The sequence below is a fragment of the Solanum verrucosum genome, unplaced genomic scaffold, assembly GCF_900185275.1.
Source record: "Solanum verrucosum unplaced genomic scaffold, falcon-dt-bn FXZP01000183.1, whole genome shotgun sequence".
NCBI classification, from domain to species: Eukaryota; Viridiplantae; Streptophyta; class Magnoliopsida; order Solanales; family Solanaceae; genus Solanum; species Solanum verrucosum.
In genome coordinates, this window is record NW_026020430.1 from 1,416,466 (window position 1) to 1,437,090 (window position 20,625).

At 34.0% G+C, this 20,625-nt stretch overlaps 3 protein-coding genes across 3 annotated transcripts; 2 read left to right on the forward strand and 1 right to left on the reverse strand.

Moving 5' to 3' along the window:
* The first annotated feature begins 1,840 nt into the window (after window positions 1-1,840).
* LOC125807437 (7-dehydrocholesterol reductase-like) lies at window positions 1,841-7,820 on the forward strand. The gene is made up of 13 exons (XM_049487154.1): window positions 1,841-2,100; window positions 2,968-3,190; window positions 3,385-3,440; window positions 3,977-4,079; window positions 4,165-4,230; window positions 4,487-4,600; window positions 5,066-5,192; window positions 5,326-5,426; window positions 5,905-6,030; window positions 6,225-6,289; window positions 6,584-6,665; window positions 6,828-6,910; window positions 7,540-7,820. The coding sequence occupies exons 1-13, from the start codon at window positions 2,009-2,011 to the stop codon at window positions 7,604-7,606; spliced, it is 1,305 nt and encodes a 434-aa protein (XP_049343111.1). The 5' UTR covers window positions 1,841-2,008; the 3' UTR covers window positions 7,607-7,820.
* Window positions 7,821-9,489: 1,669 nt separating this feature from the next.
* LOC125807668 (aluminum-activated malate transporter 7-like) lies at window positions 9,490-10,825 on the forward strand. The gene is made up of 4 exons (XM_049487404.1): window positions 9,490-9,561; window positions 9,679-9,765; window positions 9,871-10,014; window positions 10,394-10,825. Exons 1-4 carry the CDS (start codon window positions 9,490-9,492, stop codon window positions 10,823-10,825), a joined length of 735 nt encoding a protein of 244 aa, XP_049343361.1.
* Window positions 10,826-12,304: 1,479 nt separating this feature from the next.
* On the reverse strand, window positions 12,305-18,406 carry LOC125807417 (transcription factor LHW-like). The gene is made up of 10 exons (XM_049487127.1): window positions 17,905-18,406; window positions 16,822-17,043; window positions 16,641-16,722; window positions 16,263-16,304; window positions 16,116-16,175; window positions 14,035-15,723; window positions 13,801-13,902; window positions 13,357-13,497; window positions 13,111-13,236; window positions 12,305-13,007 (listed from the first exon to the last, which is right to left on the reverse strand). Exons 1-10 carry the CDS (start codon window positions 17,997-17,999, stop codon window positions 12,834-12,836), a joined length of 2,733 nt encoding a protein of 910 aa, XP_049343084.1. The 5' UTR covers window positions 18,000-18,406; the 3' UTR covers window positions 12,305-12,833.
* Between the last annotated feature and the right edge of the window lie 2,219 nt (window positions 18,407-20,625).

Consider the following 20,625-nt stretch of genomic DNA (forward strand, 5'->3'; position numbering starts at 1 on the left):
TTAATTCAAACACAAAATGAGATGAAAAACAATAAACCAAACACTTGGTAAAAATAAATCCTGCATTATTAATTTCTGCACTACTAATTCATCCATTACTAATTCCAACATTACTAATCCTTGCATTATTAATCTTAATACCAAACGGATCCTAAGACCTTGATAATTACCTCTATACATTAAGGACCATTTTAATAAGTATAAATTATAGGAACCACATATTATAAGTACTAAATAACATCATATCCCTTCTAGTTTTCTATTTACCAAAAATCCCTTAAAAATGATGTTTGCGGGATACATAGCGTTGTGCACGCGATACGTTAGGTTTGATACATTCCACATAGCGGGATACATTAGGTTTGATACATTCCACATAGCGGGATACATAGCGTTGTGCACAGGATATATAACGTTTGATACATTCCACATAGCGGGATACATAGCGTTGTGCACGGAATACATGCGGGATATATATGTAAAATAAGAGATTTTTGAAAATTTTGAAATAAGTAGGGATAAATGAATATTAAGGTAAGTAAAGGAGTGTAGTTAAGTAATTTGTCCTTTAATAAAAATGGACCAACCTCTATACTTAAGTGATTAAGAGGGCCATTTTGATAATAAAATGGATCACAAATAGAGAATCTTGTTGGGCCACGTGAAACAGTAATTAAAGTGATCAGTGTTGGGCCAAGACACGGCGCCAAACTGGGGCTGGGCTTTTCCAGAGCTCATCTGCAAAAATTTGTTGGGGAAACTTAAATAGATATAGTATATTAAGAAAATATTTATTATTTATAGTAATAACATTTTTTTTAATTTGATTATTTTTATTACATTTATAATATAATTTTAATACATATTATAAAGAACAATTTATTATTCACATATAATACAAGTTTTATTGATAGTCAATACATTTATTACATATTTTAATACATTTATAATTCATGTGTCAATTTCTTACCAAACAAACATCATATATTTTAAAAAATAATTATAATTCATATATATTGCATACACAATTCACTTTTAATATATATTGCAGATTTAACATAGTATTGTTATATATTGCTATAAATGGTAATAAATAAAAAGTATCGCTAAAATTAGTAATTATTTATTAAAAGGTACCGATCCAAGTAATTTTTCCAATTTGTTACGTTGTTCATACTTTACTTATTTCTTTTTTTATTTGAATTTGTTTGTCTGATTTTGATTTAACATGAAATTTAAGAAAATAAATTATGATTTTAAACATGTCACCTAGAAGTTAAAATTAAAAAATTATCAAAAAAAGGAAAAATCTATTCTTTTTAAAATATATTAAATACATTTTTCCTTTTTACGATTCTTTAATTCTTAACTTTCTACGTGAAATATTTAAGATCACGAGATTTTAAAGCTTGTTTGAATGAACTTTTGACTTATAAGCTATAAGTTAACTTAAAACTACGTGCGTATAAACATTTTTTTGAGTTATTCAAACACTCCAAAAGTGCTTAAAAATACTTGAAATAAGTTAATTCAAACATACTTTAAAAGTAATGTTGGTACATCCGATATATCAATAGTTTAGGTTTCTTTTTTAAAAAATCTATTTTTTATTTTTTAAAACCTGATAAATCAAAATAAAAAATAAATTGAATAACGTGTACATAATACAATAGGTAGCTAGCATCCAAACTATATAATGTAACAGTAAAAAATATTAATGCTACCAAAACACTACATATTTTCTCATTCAATGTGTTTATTACTGATTGTGATTGCAGCACGCCAGGCAACCTACTCTCTCACGTGGTATATTAGCGAATTCATATATAGAAGAATCAGCGGAGAGTTGGAGAACCACGTCAGCAGTATACGACAAGGAACATTTTCAGTGTACAGTGTGAGTATGTAATTTATAATCAAGAAAATTAGCAGTGGTAGAGTTATCTCTGAGTTTTTCAAAATACAAAACAAGTGCAGAGAGCAGAGAGGAGGGAGGGAGGAAGAAGCAATGGCGGAGTCTCAGTTGGTTCACCCTCCTTTATTCACCTATATCTCAATGCTCGCTCTGCTCACTTTAGTACCCCCTTTTGTTATTCTTATGTAAGTTCATCCTCTTTACTTCAAAATCTATCAATTTCACATATCTTAGACTTGTTTCTGTGTTTCAAGATTGGACCTTTTGTTTTTCTTTTGTGGGTTTTTATCAAGATTGATTCTTTTGTACTACTTTCTATTGGACTTTTCATGTCTTTGGTGGGTTTTTATCAAGATTCTACTTTTTCTATGATTTGGGTGAAAGGAAAATTTCATTAATAGGGCTAGAGATTTTTCTTACAAGGCAATAAAGGTAGCTTCTTTTAAGGATGGAGGTGTTCAAACCACCGTACATGCACCTCAAGTAACTCTAGTGTTTTTGCCTCTATTGTAATTTGAATCCTTGCTACCATGGTTATTGTCCACTTTGGACTTTGCATGCTCCTTGAGAAAATTAATATGAATAATGTGTAGTGTTATAGGTTGAGAAATGATTTGGGAAATAAGTAATTAATGTTGATGGTAAAATAGGAAAAAATTTGTCTTTTCTTGATACGTTAAAAGTGACAAAGTAAAAGTGGAAATCTATAGTGAATACAGGGAGGGAGTAGTTTCTTGTGTATGGTTCAATGCTTTCTTTCCAGATCCACAGACCATTGTTAGTTTGACTACATTAACAAAAGAGAGTAATAATGAAACTGGGAAGTGATAAAGATTCCAGTTTTAAAACAAAAGCTGTACATTAAGTCATGTGAAAGGAGTAAAGTTGGTGCAGAAAGAAGGGTTGATAAATGGATCTAAACGACGTGAAGTCTGTTAATGTTTCACTGTGCTGATTTAGCTTATTACCTGCTCATCGCTGAATAGTCTATTAATGAGGACATGAATCTATGTGATTGATTTAATTTTGGAAATTCGATGTGTTACATGCAGGTGGTATACGAATGTTCATGCTGATGGATCTGTATTGCAAACATTTAATTATCTAAAGGAGAATGGCCTGCAAGGACTAATTGACATTTGGCCAAGACCCACTGCAATTGCGGGAAAAATAATAATTTGCTATGCTCTATTTGAGGCTACACTTCAGCTTTTGTTGCCTGGGAAAAGGGTTGAAGGACCGATATCTCCAACTGGACACAGGCCTGTCTATAAGGTAATTGATGATAATTCTTCAGGAAATTTTCCCTGTGGTCTGTTTTATAACGTGAATTCTTGAATTGCAAATGTTACTGTGGCTAGTTTATTTCACTACTATTTGTTTTCGTGACATGGTAAAAGAATTTTCTGCAATTATTATACAGTTAATACACTTCAAATTTTGAAATTATATGTTTTGTCTTATGGCAGGCAAATGGCATGGCAGCATATACAGTGACACTAATTACCTATCTCTGCCTTTGGTGGTAAGAAGTTCCATTCACATACTGTCGACATTTTACTTGCTCTAGAATTCTGAAAATTTGACTCTATAGAGTGCTGTTTTGGTAAATCATACTGGTTTTCTTGGGGAATAGCAGCTTTGCATGGGAAAGTATTATGACTTCCTTTTTGATAATAACGGAAGCTAGTACAGTAGCACATAATAAATTTGGGTATTGTCCCAACTTATTAGTTTGTTTAGTTAAAAACTTAAAATATCAATTCTTGAGTATATATGCTGCACTATAGTTTGTGAACGTGCAACTTCACTATAATTGGGTGTCTGATTAATGTGAAGCTTCTCCTTTCTCTCTGTCCTCCCATTTTATGAAGCTGATCATTATAATTTTGTCAGGAAAATGTTTATATTCTCGTGTGGTATTCATGATACTACTTGTTTGATTGAGCATGATTCACTGCCATCTTGAATATTAGTTGTTCGAGTAGTGCTTCTCAAGTAATTTAGTCTAGAAAATGAATCACCTTCTGGTCCTTATTTGTACTTTTCCCTCTTTGTCAGGTTTGGAATATTCAATCCTACAATCGTGTATGATCATCTGGGAGAGATTCTCTCTACACTAAATTTTGGAAGCTTAATCTTCTGTCTCTTTTTATACATAAAAGTAAGCATACAAAAGAATCCTCAGTGATAATGTGTTTTTCTATATACATATTACCTCTCTGATACATGATGTTGTCATTTACAAGGGTCATGTTGCACCATCTTCCACTGATCACGGTTCATCAGGGAACATAATAGTTGACTACTATTGGGTAAGCATCTTTTGCAATACACATGAAGACTACTTCTTGCCTTCCTTTGATTAGTCAAACAACCTGGTGTCGAAAGTATCCATGAATTACTTTACTGTCTTGTCTACTTTATTCTGCCTTTTTTTTCTCTCAATGAAAAATGAAATTGGTGATACTAGAAAGGCCTGATTTGAATCTTGTACTTGCATTTTGCAATATCCTTTTTAAGTCATGTCATATATCTTAACCTAGGGATTTACTTCTTTTACTCTTTTAGGGGATGGAGTTATATCCTCGCATTGGCAAGCACTTCGATATCAAGGTCTTCACAAACTGCAGATTTGGCATGATATCTTGGGGACTCCTCCCTATTACCTACTGTATAAAGCAGGTAAATGCTCTAAGGAAGTGCTCGAAAGTGAGAATGAAGGTTCCTATATTTTGCAGTTCTAGAGCTTCAAATTTCATTATTGTTGCTAGCCCTCTTGTCACTGTTGATGGATAGTAATTTGGTTTCTTTAGTCAGGCTATCAAGAAATAACAAATTTTGTTTGTTTTCTGTTATTTGACTTTGAAATGCTGTAGGCTCCAAGATAAATTCTTTTTTTTGTTCTTCTGTACTAGCACCATCCAGGAGAAAGGGAGGGGCATTATTTAAATTACTTTCTTGTTTATATTCTGGAAGTCCCATAGCTCAGCAGTCTTAACTTTTGTTCTTGTTCTTTCATCTTAGGAGCCCCAAACAGTATTCGGTTACTTTACTGTCAATATAAGGATCTGTTGATTAACATTCATTTCCAACTTTTGGAGTTTGAAAGTTCACAGCATTTTTAATGTATGCTTTTCAATTTGGCAGTATGAAGAATATGGAAGTCTCTCTGATTCCATGCTTATACATGCCATAATAACGTTGGTGTATGTCACGAAATTCTTTTGGTGGGAAGCAGGTTACTGGAACACCATGGATATTGCTCATGACAGAGGTTTGTACATGCTTTGTATTTGTTTGTCGTTTTTAGTGCCTTACCTTAGCTCTCCTGTGCTATGTAGGTTTCGTATTTCCCTACCATGAACGCAAGATATAATGTTTTCTGTATCTTGATGTTGTTTTGGCAGCTGGTTTTTACATATGCTGGGGTTGCTTGGTATTTCTTCCATGTATGTACACTTCTCCTGGCATGTACCTTGTCAAACATCCTGTAAATCTTGGACCTCAGGTACTTTTGACTCCCCAAAGAATCTGCATTATGTTATTTAGATGCTAGTTCATTGTCCACGGGATGTTACTTCTGATCTATTTGTACCTAAGGTTTTGACTTATTATCTTTCTATACCAAGATTATCATTTGCGAGAACAGTTTTCAAGTGAACAATCTGTTGCACTTTTTCATCCATTGGATACTGGTATAGACCTTAAAGATGGTGGATAGCTTACAATGATATTTGCAGTGGAACATTTCTTGCATTATACCAACCTACTGAAAGAAACTACTTGTATTACAATGTGAATGTCCAGTACAGTATGCATTGAAATTACAAGCATTATAGAACATCTGAATAAGCTAAAAATATAAGTATATTTTACTCTCCAAGCTGTATGATTAACAAAAAATGTAAGTGTACTTGCTTCTTTCACCATCCCTAGTCTGTTAGCTTTGTGCTTGTGATGGCCCTGACTCTTTTCTTTTTTCGCAGCTTGCAATTTCTATTCTGGTAGCTGGTATTCTCTGTGTATACATAAACTATGATTGTGACAGACAGAGGCAAGAGTTTCGCAGAACAAATGGCAAAGCCCTTGTCTGGGGAAAGGCTCCTTCGAAGGTTGGAGGATAGCATCTATGATTTACTCCCTCTGTCCCAACTTATATGATAATCATGATTATATTTACTTCTACTGCCACTAATATAATGCAGTAGTTGACTTGACAATTTAAACTCCATTTCTAGTCAAAATATTTTAGAAATTCTCTTTCCCCTTCGTAATAATATCTGATTTGGTTTCTATTTTCCTGTAGATTGTTGCCTCATACACTACTACCACTGGCGAGACTAAAACCAGCCTTCTCCTGACATCTGGATGGTCAGTTCTTTTCTTTAACCTTGTTAACTTTATAGGAACAAATAGTTACTCTCTTTCCGCCACCGATTTTCCTGTTTACAAGCTATAGTCAATTGAACCACCAAATTTGTTCTTTATAAGCTGTACGAGATTGCTGTTACAAAAGAGTGCTAAATGAGCTAGCATGTGTAGTTCAGAGAACATCTTTGCCGTTTTGTTCTCATTTGTTCTTTAACTATTTCTCAAGAACTTGATGCTGATAGTACTGTATACTTCAGATGCAACACTAATTATAAACCTCAAAACATTATGCAGGTGGGGCTTATCGCGACATTTCCATTATGTTCCAGAAATACTAGCTTCATTTTTCTGGAGTGTGCCAGCTCTTTTCAACCATGTAAGCATTTGCTTACATCAAATAGACAGAATCTTACATTTTTATGCATATCAAGAAGAAATTTAAAAATATTCTGCCTCCTCTCTATCATTTTTGCGCTGTCTACTTAAGCTGCTAGAATCTAACCAATCCATTCTCCTTCATAACTTTTCCTCCTTGCAGTTCATTCCCTACTTCTATGTAATCTATCTGACGGGCCTCCTTTTGGATCGAGCCAAAAGGGATGACGAACGGTGCAAGTCAAAGTAAGCAACTCTCAATCTTTAACAAAAACTTGATCATTATGCAATCCAATACACAAAGAACCTTGCGTGCAAACAAATATATGTTTCTATTGTTTTTATAGTTGAGAACTAAAACGCTCTCCCTTGTGCACAATACAATAGTGCTTCAAAATTAGGATAAGTACCAAAAGAGACATCTCCATTCTTCAATAGGCAGAGATTGCAAGGGGCGTTGTTATTTCATTTTTTAGTTAAGGAAATGGCGAAATTATAGTCCATTGTATGTCCTACTGAGAGAGATACAGAGAGTTCTTGCCGGAAGCTATGTGGCTTGGATCCTCCAAAAATGCTGGCCACCCACGTCTTTGGAAGATCCAAGCAACAAAAAACTAGCATCAAGAGACAGTCTTTATCTGAGGTTTCCTTGTCCGGCCATAAAAGGATGTTACTTTTAACATAGGCTTGCTTTGATAAGCGAGAGGTATAAGCACCTCGAGGTATGCAGTTAGATTGAACTAAAACTGATGAAAAGATTTAGTGCAAGCATTTTACCCCCTAATATCAGTAAACAACAGGACGTTTCGATCTCTTTCATGTCTAATGAAAATCTAGTGAAGGTGAGAGTTTGACAATGTCTTGCTCCTTTGCAGGTATGGCAAATACTGGAAAAAGTATTGTGAAAAGGTGCCTTACCGGGTCGTACCAGGAATTTATTAGTGTTTCTTGAGCTTCAACTGATGAACTGTCTTTAACTAGTGCTGCTGCTACTATATTTTCAGTTGTAGTAGTATTAAGACCATGAATTTTTTTTCTTTCAATAAAAGCACTTTTAGTTGAACCAACATCTCATTTCTATGGTTGTAAGTTGTAACACGATGAAAAAGTTAGCTTGAAATAGATATGTCATGGAATTAGTTGAGGTGCGTGAAAACTGGTCTGGACACTATGGTCATAAAAATAACCAGCTTGAAATATCGTTCCAATTAAAATAAGCACTAAAACATGAGTTTCAATCTCAGCGAGGGTTCTTTTCATCCTTCCCTAAAGGTCATCTATGAATATTCGTAAGTAGTACTAGATAGGATCATAGGAAGGATCGTTTGGTTCGTGGGGCAAGTATATTGTTTTTTACATGTTTGGTCCATCGTATAAAAAGATTGAATATACATGAGCACGTATGATTTATACAACACAATTGAAATCAGAATTTGTTGAAGGATTTTTACTAACTCATAAAAAGATATACGTACGACATGTTTAATCCGAGATCAAACAATTAGAGCTAGAAATATCAAGATCTAGATTCAAAATAAGTACTACTTATTATTGTACACATTTTAAACAATTAGTTATTGCATCTCCATACATAATTTGTGTTGAAAGCAATATAGGTTCAGATGAATTCACGGTTTGACCAAGTTTTTTAGATATCAAAATGGTTTATCATGAGATGTTTGCAAAACTTTTGGGGAAGTGCTTCTGGAGATTGCCAAAACTGTCTTTCATATGCTAAAAGACATATAGTTTCTTGTCAAAAGTACTTTTTGAGAAAATACACTTAGGAACACCCTTTGAAAGCTTGATCAAAATTAATTGCTCTTCAAAAGTACTTTTTAGATTAATTGGCCAAACATAAATTGTTTCTCATCATAACGTATTTTTTTAAAAAAAAAATACTCCCTCCATCTTTTCTATTTACTTGATCATATTTGATTTGGCACGCTTATTAAGAAAATAATAATTGATATAGTGAGTATACTATTTTACTCCTATTGATTAATAAATTTTCAAAATCAATTTACTCATTAAAGTGGTTCTACCTTTTTCAAAAACATTAATTCTAAATAAATTGAATGTATAATAAATAAAAAAATATTGTTTTTTCTTGATTTGTAAAAAAATAACAAGTAAAAAGAAAACAAATAAAAAGTAAAAATTGGACAAGTAAAAAGGAAATGAGAGAGTTCTTTTTAAAATATTAGATTGACCAAACAAATTATTAAATCGATGATAAGAGCTTCTTCATATAAATGTTTTGTTTTTGTCGAGTTCCCATCTATCTTTAGCATGGCAAAATTGAAAAACAAATCTCAAAAATAGGTGCTCAATCATTCTTGGAGATAGCATTATACGGTAGTCATTTATTTATTTATTTTATTTTGTTAATAAACCGCGTGATATACTGACAAAGGGTTACGTTGTACAACTCAGACCGATTGAGAGAGTACTTTTTAAAATATTTTGAAAACACAAGCAAATTATTAGTTTCGTCTTCGAACTATTAACAATCTTAAAAACACCCCTCTACTTGGCGAGAATCTAGGGATGTATTTCACTCATCATGTTACAAAAATGGAGGGGTGTATTTAAGTTTAGTTAATCAAGTAAAAAGGTGTTTTCAATAGTTTTCTCTAGATTATGTGTTGTAATTAATGCTATTTTTGTACATGCAGTTGCAATAGTGACATATTTGAGATTTCTCCAAAATTGAAGGGAAGATATGACTATGGTGTCCTTATTTTTATTTTGACATTTTCATTGGTGTCCGTTTCACAAGTGTTGGAAATGGCAGAAACAAGGATATCCACAATTCTTATAGGATGTGCCATTGCCTTCTTGTTTGCATTTTCATATTTCCTCCAATTTTGAAAAACTTGGCTCTTTCCTTGAAGGTATATATATATAGTTTTTATTTTTATACTTCATGTTAGATAATAACCAAAAATACAGTGAGTTATATAAGTCTTAAATTTTGTTAACGTTGGCACTGAATACTTAAACACATCAAGCTAAGTGGGGCAGCTAGTGAACAAAAAACATCTGATTTGCAGGGATATAAAAGTGTGCTTAATTCAAAAAGCGCTGAAGAAGTACTGGTGAGTGGTCACATAAATTGAGACAGTTTTTTGAAAAAAATTTCTTATTAGAACGTAACGAGTACTTGTAATTTTCTCCTTAATTTTTTCTTCATGTTTTTGTAGGCTAATTTTGCAAAATGGGAGCCTAGACATGGGAAGTTTAGGTATCGTCATCCTTGGGCTCAATATTTGGATATTGGTGGCATTGCTCGAGATTGTGCTTATCGAATTCATGCCCTAAATGTCTATCTTAACTATGAAACTCAGGTAATTATAATTTCTCCATCTCAAAATTCGTTTTTCTAGAATCAACTTGACTAATTTTCGCAGTTAAATTAAATTAGATTTATTCAATATTTTCAAATTAAAATTCAAGTATTCAAAACTATAGAAAAACTACTACAGTATGATATAAATTGCAATTTTTCTCATATCAATTTTGATTTAAAAAAAATATCTTAAAATATTTTGGGACAAAAAGAATATTTATCAAAAAAAACAAAAGATGGCCGAGTTTGAACTTTTGACCCTGCTATGTCTCATAGGCAAATCTTCAAAGGTCAATAAGTTTTGACTTTCCGAGACAAGTAACTGTCAAAAGTTCAATACCACTAATTAATTAACTAATCTACTACAAATATTGCAGATTGAACAGGAAATTAGAACTAAAATTCAAGAGCCATGCATGAAGGTGTGTACAGAATGTGGTCATGTTTTAAAAGAATTAGCATTGGCTATGAAGACAATGACATATCCACTCACCATTATAGTCCACATTGACAATGCAAAAATTGCTGCTGAAAATCTCAAGTCCTTACTCCACACAAATAGTTCATGGGAGGGAATAATTTTTTCTGATATCATTCCTATGGCAACAGTAGCTTCATTACTCATAGAAACAGTTTATTATACTATAAAGATGGTGGAATCATTTGATCAACTTGCTGCCTTAGCAAGATTCAAGAAGACTAATCGATTCGCCCCGGTGAGAATAAGAACTAATAGTTGGAAAACGAAAAGAGTAATGCCAGATCAGCCGAGTACAGAAAGTGTACATCATGATGTTGCAGCAGAGTGAGGACCAGTGACGAAGTCAGAATTTCTAAAAGATTCGGAAAAAAATATGGTGTTGTGTCACAAGAAATTTTGTTACACAATATGGAACTTCTTCCCCTGTGAAGAAATTTTGTTACATGATATAAAACTTTTAGGCAAAAAAGATTCAGTCAGAATTTCCTTCACACCACGTAATTCCGCTCCTGATTATGAGAGGCACAGTTGATGATGCAGTAATAATTTGTTTACAACCTTTCAATAACAACATATTCCGTATAATTTCACAAGTGAATTCTATTATCTCCTGTATTCAGGTTAGTCTAAAATACAGAAACAGAAAAAGATGAAATTGACAGAATGATTTTTAATCCGAGTCCACAGAAACCACTGTGTTTCCTTAAGAAATTTAATCCCCTCACTGTAACCGAGGTTGCAGATTAATTCCTCTCAAGATAAAACGGATTAACCTGTTAAAGAAGTAGCGGTACCTCAAACTTCAATAACTTCAGCGAACGCAAGAACAGCAACAAGAGCACACACAGACTTAGTCGATCGACAATTTTATTTATGTAAGAAAATGTATGCAGAGAGGAAAAATTTTCAGTGTTTGAAAAAAACGAAAAAGACCTCTTATTTATAGCCATTTGCAGCAAGGAACGCGTCTGTTCAGAAAAATCTGTTCAGACCCGTTTTTTCCAGAACATTGTATTCTTTGGGAAAAGTAACGACTTTTCGGAAGGATTACCGTTTGAGAAAAGTAACGACTTTTTGGAAGGATTACCGTTACACGTGAATTTCAAATAAATTCAGTTGCGCCAAATTAATTCTGTTATTTAATTAACATTCTGAATTAATTTTTAAGAGAAAGGAAATGATTTAACAAGATTGATTAAATAAGTTTTGTCCAAAATTATTATCAATCAATCACATCATTTGCCAAATCCAAATCCAAATCCAAATCCAAATCCAAATCCGAAGCCGAGCGAGCGACGACGACGGCGCGAGGGGCACCTTCTTCTTAACCCTTTAAGAACTAAAGGAAGTGTTTCCTAATATAAGGACAACAATTTCCTTTCTTCTACCAATATGATGGTAAAAATGAACTTTCATTTACACTTTTACAATGATGACTTTTCATTTTCCCTCCAAAATTGGTTCCCCCACTTTCATTGATTCTTCCACTTTCCATTTTTTCTTCTATTCACACCTTGCTAAACCCAACAAATTCTGGGAAAGGTGGTGTATACGCAACCTTGGCTCAAGCAATAGTTTAGAACCTTTATGGTGTAAAAGGCAACTTTTTTTTTCTCAATATGTTACTCAACTTTGTTTTGTAACACAAAAGTCAATCAACTAATGGTAATTATCTCAAAAAATTACTCCATATTTTATACTCCACATAAAAGTCACTCAACCATTGTCATTCAACCAATTATGACGATAGTCAGTTTTTTTTCGCAACACTGTAAGCTAAGCAAAATCACAAAAATGACAGAAATAGTATAGGGCAAAGGACAGCTTTACAAATTACAACAGTCATTTGGGTAGCAGAAACAGAATTGGAAGTCCAAAAACACACAAATTGCAATAAAGGAAGACATCAGCTAATAAAATCTCCCAGCACCCCTTATATCATCTCAAACTCTCCTATACATTAAACTAACAAACAACCCTTCTATGACCAACCCCATAAAACAAGCACAGTTAAGGAAAGAATCAAAACAACAACTAACTTGTGCAATCATAGCATCCTACAGGAGGTATTCTATAGCATTGCTACATATTTTACAAGTTTACAACCAGGGATGGATTGGAATATTCTATCCACTTTGAATGAGGGCCTAAAGTAGAGCTTATTCTCTTCAGGGGATTCTGAGTTTTCTGATACACCTTGGCTCATGGGACACAAAAATTACCGAGTAGCGTTAGAACCACCAGAAGTATCATTTTGGTGTAAATGTTAGTCATGGCAAGCATGTAATTGTCGCTTGCTCTTAACATTACCGGGTGAAGCAGTAGTAACGTGTTGATCACAGCAAACTACAAGATCTACCAGTTGCAGGTAATGTCGCTGCTTGGTGGAATGAATGCACCATTGCTGTGTTGTTATCAGCATTGACAGGTTCTGTTCCACCTTTTGCTGTTTGCTCCAAGAGGCGAACGAGTGAGATGAATATCTCCATCCTTGTGACATCTCTGTTTGCCTGGTTTTAAATAGCAAATTCTAAGTCATGCTAAATGATAAACAACCAAGCAAAATTTGTGGGAGTACAAGAGGCAGGTTACATCCAAATCTTGATTGGTTACCTCTACAGCAAATTGTGCCCATATTTTGTCGTTCCTTGTTTCCATCACCCCCTTCAGGATAGTCAAGCCCAATCCTCTTATAATGTCAGCTATTTCCAAAAATAAGCCCCGTTCCTCGCAAAGCATCTGCAGAGAACAGAAAGTTTAGATGAACCATCAGTCATATTTTTCCAGTAATAGATGTCCTGTCAGATATGCTAGAGAGTGAACAAAAGGATCATTATTTTGAGATGCATAGACACTAACCTCCACAAGCATTTGACGAGGTTGATTTAGATCCTCAACTATTATAGGGCAGACCATAGACTGTGAGCCTACTTCATATGCCCATGTTGCTCCACCTTCAAGATTATCCTTTAAAAGCAATCCTCCTTCCTTACTGATGATCTGCGGGTTCAAAACGGACAGAAGTGATGACCAATTCTCACATGAAATTCAGGCCTCCTATATGATTTATAAACTACGAAACTTATAGCTTAAACTAGCCATCTTTGTAGCTAGAAACCTGAGAAATTATGTAGAGTGTAATTATGTTATCATATTCTTCTCTGACTTTCTTGAACTTGGAAACTTTCTTTTTTCATGATCTCCAGCCATAATTTTAAGTGCCAAATCTCAACACAGTATATCAATAAGAAAACTCTACTTTTTCAGTATCATGAGAATAAGGCTAAATGGTTATGAGCTAACCTTTGACTCTCCAGTCTGTTTTAGTTTGTCTGCATGTTTTGTGACACTTTGCAAGAAAAGCATGTGTTTGATCGTGCGTTCGAACAGTGCATCAATGCTACACTGAAATCAGATGATCCGTCAAGGAAAAGCATTAGTAAGAGCAAAGTTTTCATTTAAAAAATTGGAAAATAATAAAATAAAAATATCAAAAGAGTAAACAGGAATTCCAAGTATCAAAAGGATGTGTATCACCTTTGCCCCATTAGGCACAATTTCTCGAAGTTCCTTCACACGATCTTGGATCATTTGCCGATCTTTTGGCCTTGGCCTAGGATTCTCTCCTGGTTTAAGCCTTTTGCGACTTGTTTTGCTCATTTCATCTGGCTTTTTAGAATAGCCTGTTGAAACACTGCTTGATGGCTTTGTGTCATAACCACTTTCCACCCATGAACTGATTGTTGATCCATAAATTGAACTACTTTGAGAATACATTCCTGTGTCTTCTTTGGAGCATTCAGATCTGTATGAAGAACTCATTGCTCCTGATTTTGGAAGTGTCTTGGGAGACACAAATTGCTCTCCCTGAATTTGACTGGAGACCCCAACTCGATCATAGGAGCATGAAGCATTAGGGGCAGAAGAGCTACTCAAATTTGTTATAGTTGTACGGCTAGAAACATTGTCATCCAGGCTCTGCTTAGCAGAACGATTTGATACCATAGTATCTAAAATACGGTCAAAGCCAGTCATGGAGAACATACAACTATCTGAGTTTCCCTGGTTGATGGTAGAAGAAGCATCCCGACTTATTGTAGAAGTCGAGCTATTTTTAATCCAATCTTTTGTGTTTGAGTTTGGTTCATTGCACTGCTCATTGTTCCAGCTGCCATTTAGAAGACTTTTCTTAAAATCAGCACCCAAAACATCAAACAAGTCATCCCCAGACTGACATTGAACATGCACATCTCCATGTGCGCTGTCAAATAACGGATTCCGCGCTCCGTGTTCAATTTTTTCACTATAAAAATCCTGAATGCACTCACTTGAACTTGGATTCTCATTCTGTGTTAATATAGCGCCAAGTGCTTGAAACAAATCATTTTCTACCATTCTCTTGCTCCCATCCAACAAATATTGTGCACCTTGTCCATCCAAAGAATGATTATTGATCACATGGTTCACATCATATTTAGAAGATGCCATCAATTCAGACGAACCGATTTGAAGCTCATCTCCAATATGCTCTGTGCAAGAGATGATTTTCTGTGGTGGTCTGCTGGCATCGGCGAAAAAATTGGGATGTGGAATTGACTTGTACATCACTCCATGATGGGATCTTCCATGAGATGATCCTAAGACATTTGGTAGAGTTAAATTGCTTTTTGCAAGACTATTTTCACCAGAGATCTGTTGTTCAGTTAACATTATGCTGTCACTATCTAGAGTTAATGAGCCAACAGAAGATTCCTGACAGAACGGTGGCTTTGGAATGTATTGTGAAGCCTGTTGCTTCTTCCATATGTCGGTGTTTGGAGGAATTACCTCAGTTTTGATGACATTATTTGTCAGCTGGCTGTTCATATACATGCATGGTTTCACTTGTGGCAAAATTTTCTTGTGGAAGTGGTTATCATGGCAGTCAGCAAAACTTTGAGTGACATTGGAGTCTTGAAACGTTGCATCAACCAAAGAAAAAGAAGTTTGACCAACGAAACCCTCAGTCTGAATTGAGTTACCCTTGTTGATTATTGAAGCAGAGTTCATTACTTTGGCTCTCCCACAATATTCCGTTGAGACTGAACTCCCAAGGTAAACTGGTCTGGAAGTTTCTAGTGCAGGTTCTTTTGTTGCATTCTCATCAGATAATAAAACACCAGGGACACATCCTAGTTGACTTATTAGAGTTTTCACATCCTCCACAAATCCCATATTCTCCATTATCTGAGGCAACAAAATGACCATTTCACTTTTGAGCAAATAATTGAACCAGTTGAGCACAGTTAAAAATATTGACAAACAAAATGATCACCCCTGGGCACATCTAGACTAGCACTAACTAAAAGATTGAGCACATTTTACAAATTACTTCTTTATGACTGCTTTATATTTACAATAACCGGCAACTAAACACTTGCCATATCTAGCCCCCTCCCCCAAACCTTAAAGCACACAAGACCTTTTCGTTAGAAGTTTGAACTGGGAATTGATCACGTCCACTTTCAATTGACTAATGATTTATTTATTAAGAACAGATAGCCCAATCAGCTCGAAGGCTGACCAAGAATATAACAGTGGGTTAAGATTCTAAAAGGGCAAGAAAGCGAAAGACTTACGTGCAAGTATGAACCAAATTGAACAACGCCATGAGGAAGAACAGGAATAACTGAAATTGTCTGCATAACAATGATGTATAAAGAGTTTAATTAAGTTGCAAAAAATAGAGACAGTTTAGCATATCAGTGACATCAAGATTATTTTACCTGTATGCCAGCTGAAAATTGTTGGCAAAGTTCTTTCAAAACCTAATAAAACAACAGAATATGGAGGTAAGACGAAACATCAGTTGATCAAAACAGCATTATATCTTAGTTTCACCAAATTGAAGCGATCTAACATCAGTATCTAAGCTTGTCTTAACTTTAAGAGATTTCTGAGCTTCTAAATTCAGTTGAATAGTAAAACAAACTTCTTTAACCACACGGGGAACTTTTAAAAGGGAAATTGTTCATATTTTGAATGCAATAGAGAAAGTAGAAACATACTATAACTTAGCTGACACAGACAATACTTTAGGGTAGAATGGCATCCTAAAGGAAAACAATTGACCATTGGCACGAAAGAATTATCCAAATACGTACCTCTGGTGGATGAGCATTTCTACTTAAACCCTCCGAAAGAATCCACTGATGGTTCCCAGTAACTGCAGCCCGGCCAATTAGTCTGAGACACAATATTAACGATATAACATATGAAGTAACTCTATGCGCTCTAATTTTAGGATAGAAAGCATTGATAAGCTATATTTAGAAAAGGCCATACCCTTCTCCTACTAGATTGAACTGATTGTCCATCATCATTTTGTTTACAAGCAAATGCAAGTTCTCCCCTGCTTGATTCTGAAGCTGAGAATTTTGAACTCCACCAGAAACCCAACCAGTACTCCAATCTTGGAAAGCTAGTGCTGGATTCTCAACTCCAGAAGTTCCATGAATATTAGACAATGTTGAAGTTTCATAATAAGATTCTTCCCAAATTAAAATCCTGGAAAACCACAAGAGAAATATCAATTCATTTGCAGTGCTTGAAAAACTTTAATCAAGGATAGAAAAATATCATTAAAGTCATTCACAGAAAGCGACAGCTCTCTGAATTCCTATATCACAAGATTACTGGAAAAGTGTAATAAACTAAAGAACAAGAGACAAGAAGTTTGATACTAGGAACATATAGAATCAAACAAAATTGACAAAAGCAGTAATGAGTATGTTTGTGCAAAGCAGATCACAGCAGTTGAAAGGGTTCTATAAGATTACAACAAATCTGTTTTTTTTTCAACTTCCTCAAAGATTCTTCAAGACAAAACAGAATGGACCAGCGACAACATTCCAAAAACTGAAAATGAAGTCATCAGATTACAAAACACAAACATTACAACAACATCCCATAAATCTATTATCAGTCCAATCATATCATAATAGACAACGGAATAAACAACTTTAGCTCTATTACCACAGCATTATAATACATATCAAGAAAGCTTTGTCTTTTGGTCAAACAAGGGAGACTGAAGAAAGGAACTGAACACAATAGAATCAGTGAGACTCAATTTACAGTTTTGCAGCAGCACTGAACAACAAAAGGACCGTCAAACTTTCAACTTTTCCAGTTCATACATTCATTTGCCCTCTATTTTCTCACCAAAGAAAAAACAATTATCAGCAGAGTAGGTAAATATTTTTACTCACATTTTTCTCCATTGTGTTTAAAACAAGAACTCACTTAACTTTGTACTCAAACCAGAACAGAAAGATTACATCTTTTTACTTCCATTTAATCTTTCTTTTTAAAATAAAGCAACATCCACATGGAAGAAATGAAAGAAGCATTGATTAGAAAACTCACTTGGTGTTTTGGCAACCTATCTTCCAGAAAACAGCATAAGACCACTGGTTTACTCCACAGAGAGTTTTCAAAACCTCTTTCAACAAGTACCCCATAGCAAGTTTTGGTGTTATATGTATGTATCCCCAGAAGACACCAAAACAATATTACATATATGGATGTCTCAATAGAGGGGAAAAAACAGTTATTTTTTAACTATTTCTGAAGTAAATGGTCTAACTTCCTCGGCAAGACCCACGCCCTGCCTGTTTAGTTCTCAACCCACCACTTCTCTTCCTTTGTGGATCCAAATTCACTACTATCATAACTCTGCAACCCATTATAATGGTACAAAAGAGAGGAAAGAAAGTGAAAAGAGAGGAAAATGAGAAAAGCTAAAACTTTTCTCTCTAGATAGTAAAACTGATAAGAAGCTTTACAGAAAACTACACAATACCACAAGCTTTAAGCTCACAGTTAACAACAAACACAATTTTCTCCATTTTCAGAAAACCCCAAATAAAGAATCTAAGAAAAAATTGAAAATTTGAGTGTAGATAAATGTAAAGATCAGAACTTTACAGAGTTCTTGAGTGGGATATAGAATCTTTGGTGTATACTAATGTTATGTCACAGTGTGTGTTTTTGGATGAAAAAAGTAAGGCTTTTTTATGAAGGTTTTGAGTGGTTGAAGTTTAGTTTGAGTGTGTTTTTCTCAGTGCTGACAATGGTATTTGCTCATCACTTGTTAGATGAAGAAGAAAATGGTGCAGCTAAAAATTGGCTGTGATTAAAGAAAGTAACCAATGTGGAGTTAATTAATTGACAGAAACAGGCTTGGGGGTAGTAGGGAACTACAGTTTTGCCACTGTGTGGGGGGGTTTTGTTGTCAGCTTTCTGGTCTTTTTGAAATTCAGGGGCTTTTGTGTTTTGTGCATTGGGACTATACATGGAATCTTCATTTGCAATTTCTTCAAACAGATTTAACATTCTCTTTTTTCCCCAAACAAAAACGCTAATTCAAAATACTTAGTTACCATATATTTACATATCATAATTACTAGAGTATATTTTAGCAAAGATAGAAAAAATTTAACTATTTGCTTAAGGAAGGTGTGTGTGGGGCTGTATTTGTATATTCTATACAAGGAGGATGTTTCATTGACAATGTGACATATATATTCAATTTAATTACGTTTATTTATTTCAAATGATAATTTTCACTTAATTATTTTTCTAAACTCTCTATTCAATCAAACACCCTGCATGATGGAGGAGACAATATGAATATATTTTTTGTTAACTTCTTATTTCTCTCCTCGGAGCTGTCACCTTTGCTCCTTTACCCTTACTCATTTGATAAATCAAACTCATAATTTTAAAATTAAAAATGAGGATTACTTACCATACGAGCAACTCCCCTCGATAGCAGGAGGTAGTTTATTTGTAAAGCAACCTCCTTTTGCTTTTGGTGGAATCATGTAAATTGGGGGACCTCAAAGTTTGTACTTTCTTACTTTTCATTTTATTCATTTTTTTACTTCTTCTTAATGGAAAGTCAGAAGCTTATTCAGAAATTGTAGTCATCAAGGGGAGTTGCCCATAGTGGGAGTCGCTTTCACTATTTTTATTTACCATAACCACCCCTACATTTCACTTATATTACATCAATGACACTCATCGTCAATTCCATTGTCAGCTTTTTAAACAAAATTTATTTTATAGTACTAATAAGTGATTTATTATTTTTATTTGGTAGACATGGAACTGAAGATAAAGAAATTATCAACGAACGACAATTAAATTTTATTTAGCATAATTAAGCGTTAATAATTGCTAGAAAAATATTGATTTGGTAGATTTGCATGTCATCAATTTAAATAAAAATTGGTATTGACTTTGGATAAGCATGCCTAAACAATAATCATATTATTCTAAAATTTAGGTAAGAATTGTTGTATTTCTCTACGTATTACAAAAATAATTGTCTATGTGGGAGACGTTATACTTTTATACGTCTGGCATTTTCTTTAGTTTACCATGAAAGAGTACTTAATTGAATAATTACTTAGCAAATCATGGTTACCTAACAACGAAGCAGAAAAATAATAATATGGCCTAGCTAGCTACTCACTACTAGTAATTATGTCCTACATACTACATGTCATAGTTTTTGTTTCTATTTTATAATTATGATTAAATTTGCGTACATCTCAATTACGTATATACTTTCTAACTAACACAAGTATCTATTTCTTCTGAAATTTCAACTTAAATCTCTAAGGTCTTCACGACTTTATTGACTAGTAACATATGCTACGACCTCAAAATTGGCATCAATTATTAGTATAGTCAGATAAGAGAATTTGACAAGTCATAACTTATGTGATTAAAGTGAAAAAGATAGATACTGTACTATGATCTGATAACTCATTTTACACAATTACTAGCCTTACACTGCTTTTTAGTAGCCCGTCGAAAAAAGTTTACACTTATCTAAACAAAAACAATAGGAGACAACCTTTTATTTGGTATACCAAAAAATCACAAAGGATGGAGCTTATATATGCATTTGATATAGTGAAAATATTTTTTACTTTATTAGTTTATTTTGATGTATTGTCGTCCATAACTTGTCTAATTTTATAAGTTACTAGTCACACTTTTATAGACGGTTACCTATAATTATGCATGTGAGTTGTGACATTCAACTTAGGATAAGAAGTCACATGCATATCAACA